General features: G+C 44.9%; 1 protein-coding gene across 1 annotated transcript; it reads left to right on the top strand.

The window, feature by feature from the left end:
• The first annotated feature begins 11,574 nt into the window (after positions 1 to 11,574).
• LOC142837169 (uncharacterized protein C2orf78 homolog) lies at positions 11,575 to 17,438 on the top strand. Its single transcript, XM_075952131.1, has 3 exons — positions 11,575 to 11,581; positions 13,567 to 13,842; positions 15,571 to 17,438. The coding sequence occupies exons 1-3, from the start codon at positions 11,575 to 11,577 to the stop codon at positions 17,436 to 17,438; spliced, it is 2,151 nt and encodes a 716-aa protein (XP_075808246.1).
• Positions 17,439 to 18,934: the final 1,496 nt, after the last annotated feature.

Raw genomic sequence — 18,934 nt, forward strand, 5'->3', positions numbered from 1 at the left:
CTACTTATTTAATGTTAAAGCTGTAGCAAAAAGCTCTAGTGGCAATAAGATTATTTTCCTGGACTTTAATTTTCAGGATCCTAGGATGATGTGGAAGTCCCCTCTGTATGCTGTGAATATGTTTTATTACCATTGGTCATTAATGAGTAAAGCTGTTTCAGCCAATGACTGAGCAGGTCAAAGCTAGGTAGGAAATTCGAGCTGAGATATAGAGAGAAAGCAGGCAAACTCAAAAAGATGCCATGTAGCTGCCGAAGGAGAAAGATGCCTGAATGCCAGAACATTGCCAATAGGTCACAGACTCACGGTGAGAACAGATTAATATTACTTGGCTTTATTAAGATGTTAGAGTTAGCCAGGAATATGCTGGGGTCATTGGCCGAACAGTACTGTAATTAATGTGGTTTCTGTGTGATTATCCGGGTCAGAGTTAATAAACATGGTAGGTTTCCTAGAGTGTATACTGTAAACTGAACACACTCCTGCTGTCACCACACTTTCTCCCATTATGAACCTCAAACACGAGCCCTTTAAACATCAGTACTCTGCCATAGAGATCTGCCTGCATTTTCATGATATGAAACATAGAGTCCATGTATGCATAATCAAGATCCTACCTTGAAAGAAATTCTTCAAGGCAAGTATCTTTCTGATATGGGTTGATTTGGATTACTGGGTTTATCTCAAATTGTATCAATCTTTGAAATTATCCATTTAACATGTTCATTTCTCGTGTGTGTGTGTGTGTGTGTGTGTGTGTGTGTGTGTGTGTGTGTGTTGTCCACATGAGCTACTGTGTAACAAATGTGTGGAGTGCTCACAGAGGCCAAATCTGGGCATCAGGTCTCTGGAGTCTGGAATTAAGAGAGACTGAAAACCATCATGAGGTGCTCTGAATTCGACCTGGGGACTCTGCGAGAAAATCAAGTGTTCTTGTCTAAGAAGCCATCTCATCACACCCAAGTTGAGTACACATAATGCAAACAACATAACCTTAGCCTCTCTATTGCTGCAAAGACTTGACTGTCTACGAACATCACATGTTTTTCACCCATGGAAACACTGTTGGACACCACGCCTGGTTCCCTGATGTACTGTAGACAGTGCTGCAATCAACACTGACGGGCAAGTGCCTCTCTAATGTCCCGAGTTCTTTGGGAAGGTGCACATGAACCATGGGGTGGGCCAGATGCAGGCTTTGGTGGTCCCGGAACACTGACAGCCAGTCAGGATGGAAAATGTCCAATCCCCAGCAGCAGTAGATAGCATTCCTCACTGTGAATTCCCATTAGCAGCATTGGTCACTTTTTCTAGTCGGCCTTGAATGGCATCCACTGGAGGTTCACTATGCATTTCCCTGATTCCTCCTGAATCAGAACATTTGGATGTACTCACCCTCAGTTTTTCCAAAATCTATGAGAACAGTCTTTTTCTATCCCCTTTAATACCTGTGTTGTCTTCTTTCTTATGATTTACTTATTTAATTCTAAATCATCTAGATATTAATCTTCTAACTGAGCTATCAGTAGCAAAGATTTCACTTGGTTTTCAAGAAAAAACCCTCAAATAATGGCTTCTCTTGCTGGCAAAGAATCCTTTACTTCCCTGAGCAACCATTGATCAACTGACATTTGATCGCCTGATATTTTCCTCCATCCTGACCTGTCCCTGAATCTTAACCTCCTTGCACTATTCTGTGCTCTAACTGTTTCAGAGTTTGTAACACATTGTCCTCTGAGGCATATGCCATTAACCTTGTATGGGGTGACACATAAGAAATAGAATTAATTTATTTATAAGTTTAGTTTCTTGAGACAATGTTTCTCTTCATATCACTGAATATTTGGGAACTGACCTCACTAATCAGGCTAGCCTTGAAATCACAAAGATATGCCTGACACTGCCTTTGTAATGCCTTTGCCTGTGTCCCTGCCTCAAGAGTGCTGGGACTAAAGGAATGCACCAAAATCACAGGGGAAAGCACCTTCCTTTCTGAATATGTGGGTCACCGATTTCCCCACCATGATTATGTGAGGATGTATGTTAGCAACAGTACATTTTTTGATAGCTACCAAGAGTCACAGAGGCTGAACTGCTTGCGCTTACAACTGTCATTCCACACAGATTCATTGTTCTGAAAAATTGCTACTCAAACAGAGATCATAGGAACGCCTTCCTCATCACTATAAGGACCTAAGTGGAGAGGGCACAGAAGGAGGGGAGCATCTCACTTACCAGTCACTAACTTCTTCCTTGACTCTTTTTCAGTGTTGGAGAAGGGGGTGTCCGTGGGACTGACACCTCAGGACAGACAGTCCATCAGTTGCAGTCCACAATATTGCTAGTATTCCACCCTGCATTCACAGATGAGGACGCCACCTGTTGATAGGGACAGGTCATTGACTGCCCCCATCCAAAGGTCTCCAGAATTCCTGTTCTTGCCAACAGCTCTAATCCTGGGGGGGGATGGAAAATAATTTAAATGAGATGACAGCCAATCTATCAATGCTTATGAATTACTTAAAGGCACACGGGAAACCTAGTCCCATCACTTCTCCCTTTAGCACACCCCAACTTGCAGCACACGCTGTGCTTTACTGACACTAACACCCTGAGGCAGAAGCTGGCTGTTGACCATGTCTCCTTGAGAAGCAGCACCTTTGGCCATCATGAGCCTGGACATGCACACTGTGATGGTCTCCAGCATAGACTTTGCTGACATGACTACACCGGGGCCAGATATTCACCTTCCACAATTTTTCAAATAACTCAATGTATTAAACATATTCAGAGATGCACAGCATCCTTATGCAAAGACTCCATAGTCATCAGGAGGGAATAAGCTGGGGCTCATGAGCAAGACAATACCAAGAAGACCAGAGAAAACAGCTTCAAGAAAACAGAGGAGCTGAAGCAGTTTAGGAAGAGTCAAGTCAGAAGAGAAGCACACCATCCCAGGACCAAAAGGAGGAGGAATCCACCTGTGCTCAGCCACCACAGCTTCAAGAAGCCTCGAACCCACCCCAGCATGCACACACGGGAGTCCGGGAAGGACTTTCACCTCTTGTGGGGGAAGTGAGAGAAGAAAACTGGCCTCCCCTGAACTCTGTCAACTCTTCCTGCTACTCTGTCCTCTATTATTACAAGAGTTTATTGAACTTTGATCTCTGGGGAAGTGGCATTGGATATTCGCAGGATGACATTGATTCACTTTCTTTTATTTCCTTTAGAGAGAGTTCTCTCCAAAGCGCTCTATGTCCTGGTAATAACATCATAGACCAGGTTAGCCTTGAACTCAGTGATCTGCTAGACTCTGCCTCTGCCGCTTCCTCTGTCTTTTGAGTCCCTGTCTCAAGAGTGCTGGAACTGAAAATATGCTTCAACGATCCAGGTAGAATCAAGATTCTTTCTGTACATGTGGATCACCAGGTTTCCCAGCATGATTTGATGAAGAGTCCATGTGTAGGCCAAGGCAATTCTTGCTACTGACCTAAAATCACAAGAGACTTAACTGAATGTATTGACTTAGCTGCATGGATTTACAACTGCAACTCAACTCAGATTCTTTTTTCTGACAGTACCTTTGTTTCACTTGTAGGCTGGACTTCTGACAATGCCTATCTACTTCCAGATAGTACAACATCTGGATTTGACTCAAGGAATGTATTCAACCAGTCCCTAGATATTTATGGTGTTTGTATTTTCTCAATAGGCAATCCCCAGCTACTGTGTAGACACAATACTGTCCATTCTAACAAAGCCTATTTGCTGTCCAGAGTCACTGGTCTAGATAAATATAACAAAGCCAGCACGAAAGGATCCCACAACCTGTATCCAAGCATCCTGACAGGGGCACAATTGACTACAAGAGAATGAAGGAAAGCAATAGTTTAGGGAGGTCTCTTGTTTGATCACTCTCTCTGTGTTTTTTAGTTACAGAACTTGGGACTCCATGAGTCTACTGGGCTTCACTGTACTCCTCAGAAAAACAGAAAGGCATTTGAATGGATATACATTCATGTTAAGATTATTATTTTAATCTTTATGTTTTCAAATTAAGTGTCTTGTAGAATAACACTTGTTGAACAAAGCTCAGGAATTATTTTACATATTAAAGCAATTAACAAAAAGATGTACTGAATTCTTCTCATGGACTTTAAGTCTCACTGTACTATTTATTCAATGAACAGATTTTATTCTGTATATTGTATACTGACAACAGCACTCAGTTCCCACTACCTGGCCATTCCTTAGCTCTCACCAAATATCTTAGGAAATGTTCTTCTGCTTTATAGGACTGCTTACAATTTCATGAATGTCTATAGGTAGAGATGTGTCGCCAAGGATCCACATAGTGAGACAGGATAAGAAGATGTTTCTGTGGGACTGGATACATTTGGTACAATATAATTATCTCGAGTTCCAAGGATTCTCCTGCAATCACCTTGACTGCATTCATTGTTTTTACTGTAACGAGTTCCACTGTGTGCAACATCACAAATTTCTTATCATTTGCTCTGCTACTGGATACCAAGTCCAGGCCCTAACACAGATATCCTAATCCTGAACAAACTGCAATATACAGCAATGTGCAGAGCAATAATCCATCCAACACCTTGGAACAGCATGGACAGGAGGAGTGGTAGACCTGCTTTGGTGTTTAAAGACACTGTATATTGAAATACACGGAGGGTACAATACTTCACATTACACCCACCAACTGATTTGCTGCTCCTACGGGAGCAATACTTGCAAGTCCCCAACTTTCAGATAACTCTCTACTTCTTATATTCTGTACCATCTAGAAAGATCAAGTCCAACTGATCTTAGCTAACATATCTCTATGGGATAGTCATTTTATTATGGGGTAAAATACCAGGCTACACTGCTCTACCTGAGTGCATTAGCTCTTACATACAAACCACTGCACTCCTGCTTGCATGACAGTGCCTGATATTTGGATGGACTGCATTCTGCATGATCCATTTTGGCATAAGAGGCAATCATCTCACCACAACAGCAGCCACAGCCACTGAGTATCAGCAGCCAAAACTTTTACAGTTTTTCCATCAGCACCAAAAGCACACAGAAAAGGAAGTCGAGAAAGGAGACAGACTGGAGCAGTTCCATGGACACCTGCAGCTGCACTAATCTCACACAGAAGCACAAAGGTTTAGAAGGGAAATACAAAGGCCCATCCATTCCCTTCAATAAAACAGTAGGAGTTCCCTTCCCACTGTGACCTGTGATCCTCTGAGCCACAGGAGATTCTGTTGTACGTCACGGCACAACATAAAAATTCCCTTCTATGAAAGCCAGCCTGCTAGCAGAAAGGGAGGTTACAGTTCAGTCCAAGTCTGACTTCTAGATATCCTACAACTGAAACAGAGGGACAATCATCTACTTCTTACTCATACCAAATAAAAGGATCCAAAGAGCTTCATCTTTTGGGAGGTCTTGAAGAGTTTCTTGACCACCATCTCCTGAGTCTTAAGATCATTTCTGGGACATAGAATATAGCAGGCATATGGCTTCAGTGAGTGCCATATTCCACTCATTCAGGGTCCCATTTCTCAACTTCTCTAACTTACTTTTGCTCTCCTTGGAGATGCTATCCATAATTTTCAGGCACTGTAACGATACCACGGTACCACCGACGATAAGAAATGTTTCGTACACATGTGAGCAGTCTCTGGGCAGACCTGCCAATGCCAATTCTATCAGGGGATAGCCTTTGTGCAAAGTCACACACTAAGAAGATTCTCTAAATAGGGAGGGCAGTCTATTCCGCTGCAGCTTGCAAAGATCCCCTCACATGGAATTTTGTAATCTAGATAATACAACAAGTCCCTTCAGCTCCTAGTTTTCAGGATTCTCATGGGGCCAGGGCACATCATAACAGCTCTTACGCATCTGGTAGTATCAAACCAATCTCTTTACACTGACTCGAAGACAAGAACATGGCCGTCATATACCCATCCACTTGAATGTATTATTGAATTTACTTGAGTGTATATTATTGAACACAGCATGGTCTATGTTTTAGTTTGCTCTCACCTATACACTTGGCACAACTAAGACTTTTGTCATTTTGAGTTAAAGACTTCAGGAGTTCATTGACAGGGTATGTGGATTTCAGTTAATTTCTTTCATAAAATGCAGTCAGCGTAAGTAATGTCACATGTGTGTCTCCCTAACAATGTCCATTCCTACAGAATAAGAGAACAAACACCTTCTCACCCACGTCAACAGTAATGATCTTGTGGGATTGCCCACGTTACTTGAAAGTGAAGGAATGGTGGGTTACAAGCACTGGACATCATTTATATACGTAGATATGTAAAATAAAGCAAAAACTCACATGGATATGGTATATGGGACAGGAAATCAAAGTCCCTAGGGCTCTTTCATTAATGGAATCCAGCAACACAGCTATGTAAAGTGCTCCCCTAGTAATGGGGCAAGGCACAAGAAAGACATCAGAGATCACCCACAATGCACTATTCCATTGACACCTCTGGACCATGTTATTCATGGGAACCCCAAAATTGGATAATAATAAACAATTGGTCAGAAAAATGCTTACTTTGCGATGCTACTTGGAGCACAACTGAGATACAACAAAGGGGCAATAGTGACGACTGCAAGTACCAATGCACACACTCCTATTTAGCTTATATAGCATAAAACAAACCAGGATCCTAAGGAAAGAGGAGAGTTCAATTCAGTGGTTGCCTCCCTGGAGTAGCCTCTCAGACTGATTGTGAAACATGATCTTTTTTTAATATTTATTTATTATGTATACAATATTCTGTCTGTGTGTATGCCTGCAGGCCAGAAGAGGGCACCAGACCCCATTACCGATGGTTGTGAGCCAACACGTGGTTGCTGGGAATTGAACTCAGGACCTTTGGAAGAGCAGGCAATGCTCTTAAACTCTGAGCCATTTCTCTAGCCCCTAGAACATGATCTTTATCATTAAATGGCACAGAAGGACCTAGTCTATGCTCGGCAATACTATACAAACTCAGTTGACTTGGAATATATAAGAATGTTGGCTGAGCAAATCTAGAGAGTACCAGGAAGGAGAAATCCCCTGTGGTCTCTGATTTACCTCTTACCTCAATGTACTGCTTTGGTCTCCTGTTCTGGATTGCTTAGACAATGGTCTGTAAAGGATAACATGAAAGACACTTGATCCTGCACCAAGTTAGCTGAGATTTCTCTGTTTAGGTCTGTATCTCATTTTTTAATTGGGTTATTTGAAATGTTGATGTCTAATTTCTTGAGTTCGTTACATATTTTGGACATCAGTCCTTTGTCTGATGTGGGGTTGGTGAAGATCTTTTCCCATTCAGTAGGCTGCCTTTTCCTCTTATTGACTGTGTCCTTTGCTTTACAGAAGTTTCTCAGTTTCAGGAAGTTCCATTTATTTATTGTTGCTCTCAGGGTCTGTGCTACTGGGGTAATATTTAGGAAGTGGTCTCACGTGCCCATGCATTGAAGACTACTTCCCACTTTCTCTTCTATTTGGTTGTGTGTGGTCAGATTTATATTAAGGTCTTTGATCCATTTAGACTTGAGTTTTGTGCTTGGGGATAAATATGAATGTTCAACATCCTTAGCAGTCAGGGAAATGAAAATCAAAATAACTCTGAGATACCATCTTACACCTGTCAGAATGACTAAGATCAAAAGAATATCATGTTTTTGGTGCCATCTTCGACACGGTAACCTTTCTGTCCCGGTGCCCTCGCCTGAGGCCTTTACTCTGGGCTTTTGGCGCCTCCCAGAGCTTGGGGCCTCCCCCGGGACAAGGTCAGGACCAACAACCTGTGACCTCCCCCACGTGTTCAATGCAGCCATCTGGAACCAAGAGCGACTAATTCGTGAGTTCACCTGGGTTGGATCGCCTTCCCATTAAGCCCAGAGAGGTCCCGGCTCTCTTTGGTGCATAGTGGGTAAGGTTGCCGACTCCTCCCCCCTCCACCCGGCCTTCCACCCTTGGCTAGGTAGACCTGTTTTTTTTATCTGCACCTGGGAGCTCGGAGCTCCCAGTTCTATCTTTTTCTGTTTTCTTTCTGATCGCTTTTCTGTCCTCTTTACGGGCTCCCTACGGGGCGAGCGCCTCTCAGCTGCAACAGGCAGCCCCCAAAGGCTTAACTGCCTCCTCCTAGCCGGGATTGTTCCCCATCGGAAGCTCGGTTCGGGTCAGTTAGGCTATAGCAAGGCCCCCTGGTTGCTCGGACGCCTGTAATTAGGGCTGCTTTGTTCGTGGCACCTCCCTGTGCCATCTGCGGATAGTTTCACGGTAATAGCCATGGGTGCTAAGCCTTCTCAAACGGTTCCCCTGGCCTCCCCATTGGGGCAGCTGCTGGAAGCTCTGAAACCTCATGCCCTAATTCCCTCCGTGATATACATTAATCCATCTTTGCTCTAAAACTTGGCCAAAGTACAATTTACAGGGTTCCTTCAGGTGGCCTTCTCAGGGTTCATTTGACCCCGATATTTTACAGGAATTGGCTAACTTCTGTCACCGTTCAGCTAAATGGAAAGAAATGATGTACATTATGGCATTTTTCTACATGGCCATTAAGATTGACCCCTCCGTTGCCTCTCACTGTTCACCTGCACACATGTTCTTATCAATGCCATCCCTCCAGGAACCCTCTGCTCCCGCCATGGATCCCGCGGACAAACCTCCACCACCACCACCCCCGGCCTCGAGGGGCCACTCGCTCTCGCTCTCCCCAGTCGAGTGACAGCAACAGCTTACCCATCCCTCTTTCCTCCAAGGTCTCTTCTAGGCACAGGAAGGACGCACCTAACATCTCTAAACGTTCCCCTTCCAGATCCCCAAGAAAGTACCATTCCAGATCTACAAGGACTTCGCATAGCCCCTCCAATAGAGTCCCTCATAAATATTCGTCCAACAGGTCATGCAAGCAGCTGGAGGCTTCCCCCTGCCACAGGTCACACAGACAGACAAAAGCATCTTCAGACTCCTCTCAGTCTCCTCCCCACCCTGCTCCGCCCCCTCGATCTGCCAAAGCCCCTCTAGGCTCCCGCTGTCACTGATCACCATTCTCCCGTTGTTAAAACACCCACACCTAAGGATATCAGGTTCTTAAAAGCCACAGCAGCCCCCTGTCAGATCTGCCAAAAGATAATGGCCCAGAGTTTACTTCCCAGATTTCTCAAAATCTGTCTAGGGCACTTGTAATCCCCTGGAACTTCCACACACTGTACCACCCTCAGTCTTCAGGTAAGGTAGAACGGACTAACTGCTCTTTAAAGGAAGCTCTCGTTAAGATGTCACAGGAACTGCACCTCGACTGGGTAAGCCTTCTGTCCCTTGCTCTTCTCAGGCTTTGGGCTCTCACAAAGGGCCCCCTTTTCATTTCACCCTTTGAACTCATGTATGGGCGGCCGGTTTTAACCCCCAGCCTCTCATCGGGAACCTCTCTCTCCCCTTCCTGATCACCTGCTCACTCCCCTCCTTTTCCACTTACCTTCGCTACTGTGGGACTTCACAGATCACTCATTACCTCAACCATGTGCTAATACATGTCCAACGCCAGTTAAAATAGGAGATAAGGTATTACTCTCACCTCCAGGCCAACGTCCCTCACCTCTTTCCCCTAAATGGCAGGGTTCTCTCAGAGAAATTCTTCTAACCCCCACAGCTGCCAAGCTTGAAGGAATTCCCCATTGGATTCACCTGTCACATCTTAAACTGTTCATCTCCACGGCTCAAGATAATCCTTCATACACGGTAACTCAGACAGGACCTTGTTCTCTTAAGTTCCAAAGGATATCAGGTTCAGCCCCCTCGACTCCAGTCTAAGGGAAACAGTGGTCCCATCCGTCACTTAATCCTCCTGTGTTAACACACCCTCCCTTCTTTAAATTCCTAAATAACCATCCAGCTGCCGTTACAGATATCATCATCAAGTACGGAGTCAAGGGCTCAGGCGGTAAGCAGATTCTTAACAAAGTTCCTTGACATAACAGGTCAGTCGCTGACTGCAGCAGTGACCCCTGAAATGTTAAGGAGTATACGGTTAAAAGCTATTTTCTTTTAAGACACTTTCTTTAAGCTCTAGGAAGCCAGCCCGACCCACCTAAACAAATCAAACACAAGCAGACATTAACGGAATAAGTATCATTTAATTTTTTATCATTCTTAACCCCAGACCTCCAAAAACTCCTCCACCCCAAATTTCCCCTTTAATTTTCCAAACCTCCTCCCAAACCTCCTCTCCCCTTTAATTTTTTTCTCTCTACTAATGCGACTTTTGTCTTCCAGCAACATAACTATGACCCAGATACTCAGGAGGAGCCAGACAGATGTGATTTCTTCAGTCAGCCACCTTTAAAAGCCTGCAAACAGGACATAACCAACAGGACATCGCCAGAATAATCGGACACTCCCTGGATCCCTCGACGCCCAAAACCAGCAGGAAGCAGTCATGAGAGACCGGGCTACGCCCCCATTCCCTACCCTTTAAGACCCCCCACAATTTTTTTTAATAAAACCAAAAGGGTGAAATGTTGTTCCTTTTGCAGACTACAGCTCCCAGCATCCCCCTGGACTGGAAGCCGCAAAGGCGCAGGGCATTTCTCCCAGAAGCCCGTGTGTTCCCCGTTAAAAACAGGGGTCACCACGAGCTCTCTCTCTCTCTGCCCCTCTCTCCTTTTGTCTCTGCACACCTGTCCCTTACTTGTTGTTACCCCAACACTAAAGTGCACCCACGTGGGACGGTCGCGTGTCTGTGTCTCCGTCCTAACCCCGCATCGCCGGGTGTCTCGCGTAAAGTCTCCACTCTCTAATCCCGCAGACAGACAAACAAGACAAAAAAGAATAACAGAAGCAACAAGAAGACAAGCGTCTTAGAGTTCATCAACATGCACGCAGGACACTGAGCCCTGACCTTGCACATAGTCATAAAGGAACACTTTGATCTCTTCCTTGGGTCATGGACAGATGCTGATGGCACAAAAGCCAGACGGACTGGAATGGCCTATCACCTGAGTTCCCTCAACAGCAGTTCTCCCTCCTGCCCAAGACTACTCACTGTATGTAAGTGTTGGCTGATGGGACACTTTCTGTTGGAAGGTGACCCATTATATGTACATTATACACTGCTTCATCAGTGAACCTTATAAGAGCACTGCCATGATAGCCTAGACTAAACGCCATGGGAAGTGGCGCGCCCATGCCTTGATTGCCTCTTTCAGTAGCCCACACCCCAGCCTCCAAGGCTACTGTTGGTCTCCTGGCATCTTCTCCAACCAATCCCATCTTCTAGTTAGGAATCGAGCCTTCCCATTGGCTGTTGCCTCATTTATGACATCATTCTCCCTCCAACCCTACCAGCACCTGGTAGAATCTTGGTGTTTCCATGGTGATGACTGTAAACAAATTTGGATCATCACAGGTCCAGGTGACCAGTGACCAGTGAGTGCTGTCTGATACTGGACACACTTGCCACTGAGGTCAGCTGATCAGACAAAGCCGACCGATTATCTTGCTCCATTGTTCTTTGGATTGCTAATCCTCTCCCCTTGACCATGTCAGGTAAGGAAAGAGACTTTAAAACATGTGATCCTCTCCACTGACTTTTACTATACTAGTAAATCTTTGCTGAATGTGGATAGTATTGATGTTGATATAGATATCTAGATTTGAATGTCACATTTAGCTTTGGTTCTTACTAAGTATGTGATTTTAGACAGAAAGTTTATTCTCAAGTGTTTTCCATCCACCTCAAGGAGTGAACAGTGTCACTATGCTTGGGGTCTGTACTGTTGGGTTTTCAGAGGAAAGTGACCAGGGAATAAAATCAGGCCCTTTTGGATGGTATTAAACTACAGAGACACAGGAAAATGAACAAGGCACGCAGAGATCTAGCACTCCACACCACTGATAAGACAGTCTCCCCCCACTACTGTTTCCAGTCTTAGTTTAAAATTCAGGGCGACTCTAACAGTATCGGTCACACCACGGATGGTGGCACACAACTATAATCACAACATAGAGAGAACTGGGTGGGATGGAGGTCAGTTCAAGTCTAACTAGCTCTACACTGGCCTCTCTCTATACTCACCAAATGAATATTGACTATGGACAAAATGGTGACTGCCATGGTGTGCAATTACTTGGACTTCCCTGGATTAAACATGGAGAGTGGAAGAGAATAAGACGATTGTGGAATCTGAGAAGGCAGTTGTTGTACTGAAAGAAATATTGACAGTGTTGCTGGAAGGACAGACCCACAGGCAGTCAGGGAAGGGGGCAAACACAGTACGGGTCTAAAAGTATATAAATATATGAAGGCACACTGCAGAGGGGACCCTGGTGGTCAACAATGGTAGTTTAGAACACAATGTTGAAGACGACCAGATTATAATCAAAACAGACAAGGCATTGTCATTTCCCAAGCCATGTTTGACCAAACGTAACTGTTCAGATTAGTCTGTACAAAGGTTCCCTGGCACATATAGAAAGAATATCCTGATCTGGTCCCTACTCTTGCACTCCATCCAGACCACTTTCTGCCCAGTTCCCCATGTCTCATGTGCACTGGTGGTGTTGGATAGGATCAACTGGGGCTGCGAAGTCCAGTCAGTTAGAGTCTGACCATGGCAACTGACACGCTGTTGTGGGGGAGGGGATTCTCACAAGGATTCCCCCTTAGAAGAGATATAAAAATTAACAGTTACTGAGGAGCTGTTAAGAAAACAATTTAATCAACAGATATTAAATTGAGAAGCAATCATATTCAGAGATGAACCCCATAAAACATTAGCAGTCTCAAGAGGACACACTAAACTGGTGCAAACAAGAAGAAATGTTGTCAGTAGGTTGTATTTCTGAAATCATATTTGAATAATGCTTGAAAGTTATGAAATTATAAGAGATCCTATTTATACAAGAAATCCAAGGGGGAAAAAAGAGAGAGGGGAAAGGAATAATTACCTAAATTCCTTACACATTTGTTAAACATCATTTCAGAAAAAAAAACTCAATAAAATAGAGATTGGCCTGGTGGTCATGGCAGGGGCTCCAGCACCAGCACTTTAGAGGCAGCAGCAGACCTGTCTCTGTGATTTCAAAGCCAGACTGATCAACGTAGAGTGAGTTTAGGTCACTCTATACTGTAAGATCTGCAGAGAACAGGACAAAGTTCCAGGTATGGAATATGCCTATGGGTCTCTTCCCAATAATAACCTCTGTTGTAGAATATATTTGCAAGGAAGTGTCCCAACAGGCATTATTATATTACAATCAGGAAAAAGGAGCATCGTGTCTAGATCTGAGTGAGGATTAAGGCAGATTGACCAGGATTTCCATGCCCACACAGGAAAAAGCAGACAGTTCATCTAGTGATTGTCATCCTACATAGCACCACCGATCGATCTTAACCCATTTGCTTGAGATATGTAAGGGAACATAGGTGCTAGACTCTCCCACTCAGTACAACCTGGAGATAACACAGTCTCTCCCAGGGGATAGAAAGCTTCCATCTCAAATTTTTCCAACTCTCTTCTTGCTTCCTACAGAAAATTGCCAAAGTGCACCTTTCACTGGGACAGAATGTGCTCTGCAGCCCTCTGTGCCTGTGCTGAGGAATGCCACACCCTCAGCAGGAAGTGTGTGCAATTTCTATGGGGTCTGTACCCCAGCTGTGAGCTCAGCATGGCTCCTGTCATCAGACTCCAGCACATGCTGCCAGCAGCTCACGGACAGTGCCTGTCTTTACCAACGAGTTGGCACGACCATGCTGACTAAGCCAACTGACCAGAACCAGATCTCTACTTCGACATTTTTCTATCCAAGTGTTCTCCACTGGGATCTCAGAGAAAGCACCACCAGAAGGGAAGCTCCGTTCCTGGATGCCCCTTTAACTGTCATTGACCAGAATACCACCCCCTCGTCTCGGTCTATAACGGCCCAGTGTGATAACACTTTCCATATCAATGCATTACCACCATCCTATCCAACACTGTCTGCCTGCCTTGTACAGGCAACGCCATCAAATCTACCAGATCAACGATATATCCTGGCACCTTGCTACCTGCATGGAAGTCAGGTCTATTATTATGACCAGAACAGCCTGGGTCCTCCAATGGCTGAAGAATTCTGGCAGTGCCAGCAGGCCTATGGCTCTGTGTCCTGCTCTGGGAATCAGGCTTCCTCTCTGCACCCAGAGATGGTGATGGCACTACAGGAGATTCAGCCAATGAACATCCAAACACCTTTCTCCACCTCTCCCATCTACTGGCCCACATCTGCTCAAACCATGCCAGACACCAGTCTTCAAGGTGAGTAAAGCCAGGAGGAGAGGTGTGAGATCAGCCCTCAGACGAGACACAGCTCTACCTTTCAGAAGTGGATGTCCACACAGAGGAAGAATGGGAGTCCTGACATGTTGGCTGTGGCTCAGGCTTATTACCCCTATATTCAGTCTCTATAATGAGAGAGAATACAGGAAAGTGAGTGACATTCAACCTTCATTAGACATGTCCAAGGACCACACCACAGGAACGCATTTCACTGCCAAGGCTAATCAGCCCCACGTACCAGCTCACTAAAATCACCTCCTTCCTAATCTATGTCTCCAGTTTCTAGATGTCACCAAGAATTTTTTTTCTGTTTTTGTATCACTAAGTTTCCCCTGAGTTGAAACTAGTATCGAGAGAAATGGAACCCTGAATCTGACCTAGAGGAGGTCTTCTCCCACACTCCTAGTGTCTGCTGTGACATTCTCTAACACTTAAGATGTAGTGACAGTTTGCTTTGACCTGTGTAATATTGATAAGTAGGAATGAAGCATCTAGCCCTATCTGTCTCGCTCAACCTCTCTCTGTCTTTGTCTCTGTCTCTTTTCTTCCTCTAGATCTCTCTTCCACTTTCTCTTTTTCTTTTCTTTCTGAATCTTCAGCAGTGACCCAAGGCCAAGACTATGTAGACATGTTCTCTGTTACAAAGTTGAAGCTAAAAGCTACTACAGTCTTACATTTTCGCATCACTAACAAAAAAATCTGTGAAATGTGGAGCTTAAGGAATGTCAGGGCTTTTGAACTGCTTGCCTTTCAGAATTGAGGAACTGATATGGATACCTAAACTCATATAAAAATCCAGGCTTCAAGGCCATATGAGTAATACAATGAACAGAAAGAAACTGGTAGAGATGAGTAAGATTAGGAAATAGTGAACAACACAACCTGTCTCAGAGCAAACTTCCAAGGCAATGAGAGGCACTGTTCCAAAGGAAAATATGGGAGACAGGGAAGAGCACACACCAAGGAATTCTACCACCTCCCCATGATCACTAAGCATGTACACACCACACAATCACAAAAGAAAACATGATATCACACGGTCATGAGAAACAAATGAGTAGTTACTATGTGTCTCCAAAGAGGGCTGCTTTCCCTGCTCCTCCAGCAGAACTCATAGCAATGCCTGTAACACTGCTGCAGGAGCCTCAGTGCTCAGGTGCACTGAAAGGGGGGGTAGCATCTCACTTACCAGACACTGACTTTGAACTTCCTCTCTTTCAGTGGTGGAGAGGGAGATGACCCTGGGATTGACACCTTCAGAGCAGACACTGTGTCTGCTACAGAGTCCAGACCTCGGCAATGCCTGCACCCAGGATGCCCAGATGACGACAGCACCTGTCAGTGGGAACAGGTCATTAACTGCCCTCATGCACAGTCCTTCTGAATTCCTGGCCTTGCCTCCAGCCCCAAGCCTGGAAAAGACACAGAAGAACAATGCAGATGAGATGAATGCTGAGCAATCAACACCTCTGGATTCCTATGAGGGCACAAAATGCAACCAAGACGCATCACCCCTCCCTTCAGCACACCCCGGCATGCAGCAGCCCTTCAACTACAGTGATGTTGGGAGCCTGAGGCAGAAGCTAGCTTCTCAAAATGCCACTTTGGGAAACAGTGGCCTTGGTCTGGAAGACCCTGAGGCTCTGCAGAGTGTCATGGAGTCTAGCAATGACTTTACAGACATGACTACTCTGGTGGCAGATATTCACCTTCCCCAACTCTTAAACTCCATCCCTGACCTTGACCAAATGGAAGATCACACAGCAAGCCAAACCAAAGTCTCCAAAGACATCAGGAGGGATCAGGCCCAGTCACGCACCAGCATCTTTAATGGACTATCTGAACTAGGCAAAAAGAAAAGCCAGAAAGTCTCTGATGTGTTTCATGGAGCTCTTCAGGCCAGAACCCATCACGAGGATATGCTGAAGGAAGATGATCCTGGGACCATAGACAACACGGCCAACCACGTGCAGAGCAAATCTCAGATATTTGTACCCAAGAGGCCCAGCGTAGCAAGAGCACAGGGGAAAGAAAAGGCCAAAGAGACCAGAGAAAACGGCTCCAAGAAAACACAGGAGCTGAAGCCATCAAGTCACAGAGTCAAGGCAAAAGAGAAGCCCGCCATCCCCAAGACCAAGAGGAAGAGGAATCCACCTGAGCTCAGCCATGACAGCTTTAAGAAGCCTCGAACTCACCTCGGCATGCACATGCTGGAGTCCGTGCAGGTCTTTCACCCACTGGGGAAGAAGAGTGAGAGGAAAACTGGCATCTCCTCCTCCCGGGCTCTGCTGAACTTCAGCAGCAACAAAGATCCCAGGACGGGTCCTGATACCACATCACTGCTGGATATGCCACGTGAGGGCCAAAGCCTTGACAAAAGCCTGGGCAAGATTCAGAGACCAGGGAGCAGTGCTCCCAAGCGGTATCCATCTCCATCCCAGTATGAGCTTCCCCAACCTGGGAAGGTCAAGTTAGTACCTCTGCCTTTCCCAGTCCTGGACAAGCCTCAAACCAAACCTGTTTCTAGAAAGCTCCTCTGCCTGGCTTCACGCAGGCCCACTGTGGCTTACCCAGTGAGGCCTCACTCCCACTCAGCTCAGCCTCCCACGCTCAAGCCATCCCAACCAGCTCCTGCCAGCACATCACTGATGGCCTCTGACAAGCCAGCTCTGCCAAACGGCACCAGTGCCACACGAGCCAACATAACCAAGCCCATCCAGTCTTGCCCTGGGCCTCAGCCGGCTGCCTCTTTGCCTGCACCCTACAGAGCATCATCTCACACTTCACTCCACAGGGAGCCTCTTTCTGCTGCCAGCAACAAGGCCCTCTCATCTCCCAAAGCTAAAACCCAATACCTGCTGCTAGACTTCAGTTGCCAACCCATCCCATGGAGGAAAGTGGACATTCCAGGGCCAGTCATCTCACAGCCCATCACTGAAGAGCAGAGGCCAGAGAGGGAGGCCATGAAGAGGCGGGCTCAACAGGAGCGAGAGAATGCTGCCAAGTGTACCTCCCTGGGAAAACCACAGCTTTTCCTTCAGAGGGAGAAAGATATGGAAATTTCGAGATATTATGGCTATGCAGTGTAAGTGCTGCCCAAACCTTTGGGACACAACGCTGTTCATCATACACAGGTAAGATGTAGATACACATAGATATTCATGCATACATGAAGTTTAGAGGCTTAGCCTAATGTGTAGATATGTAGATACATACATAGTAATGCAGAATAATATTTAGATATATGCATATATATGAATGGAAAGACATAGTTTATAAATTTATAAATATTTGAAGACACTATAATTGACTGTAGAAACTTAAGACTGTGATTTTATCCATGAGTATATAGAGAGGGCTTTGATGTCTTCCTTAGAACTTTACTATTATTAATTTATGTTTCCTAGTTATGTAATAATACATGTTACATAGATACAACATACGCTATAAGTCAGTGGTACTACTTATTTAATGTTAAAGCTGTAGCAAAAAGCTCTAGTGGCAATAAGATTATTTTCCTGGACTTTAATTTTCAGGATCCTAGGATGATGTGGAAGTCCCCTCTGTATGCTGTGAATATGTTTTATTACCATTGGTCATTAATGAGTAAAGCTGTTTCAGCCAATGACTGAGCAGGTCAAAGCTAGGTGGGAAATTCGAGCTGAGATATAGAGAGAAAGCAGGCAAACTCAAAAAGATGCCATGTAGCTGCCGAAGGAGAAAGATGCCTGAATGCCAGAACATTGCCAATAGGTCACAGACTCACGGTGAGAACAGATTAATATTACTTGGCTTTATTAAGATGTTAGAGTTAGCCAGGAATATGCTGGGGTCATTGGCCGAACAGTACTGTAATTAATGTGGTTTCTGTGTGATTATCCGGGTCAGAGTTACTAAACATGGTAGGTTTCCTAGAGTGTATACTGTAAACTGAACACACTCCTGCTGTCACCACACTTTCTCCCATTATGAACCTCAAACACGAGCCCTTTAAACATCAGTACTCTGCCATAGAGATCTGCCTGCATTTTCATGATATGAAACATAGAGTCCATGTATGCATAATCAAGATCCTACCTTGAAAGAAATTCTTCAAGGCAAGTATCTTTCTGATATGGGTTGATTTGGATTACTGGGTTTATCTCAAATTGTATCAATCTTTGAAATTATCCATTTAACATGTTCATTTCTCTTGTGTGTGTGTGTGTGTGTGTGTGTGTGTGTGTGTGTGTGTGTGTGTGTGTTGTCCACATGAGCTACTGTGTAACAAATGTGTGGAGTGCTCACAGAGGCCAAATCTGGGCATCAGGTCTCTGGAGTCTGGAATTAAGAGAGACTGAAAACCATCATGAGGTGCTCTGAATTCGACCTGGGGACTCTGCGAGAAAATCAAGTGTTCTTGTCTAAGAAGCCATCTCATCACACCCAAGTTGAGTACACATAATGCAAACAACATAACCTTAGCCTCTCTATTGCTGCAAAGACTTGACTGTCTACGAACATCACATGTTTTTCACCCATGGAAACACTGTTGGACACCACGCCTGGTTCCCTGATGTACTGTAGACAGTGCTGCAATCAACAC

This window comes from Microtus pennsylvanicus, chromosome 17 (assembly GCF_037038515.1).
Source record: "Microtus pennsylvanicus isolate mMicPen1 chromosome 17, mMicPen1.hap1, whole genome shotgun sequence".
Classification (NCBI taxonomy): Eukaryota; Metazoa; Chordata; class Mammalia; order Rodentia; family Cricetidae; genus Microtus; species Microtus pennsylvanicus.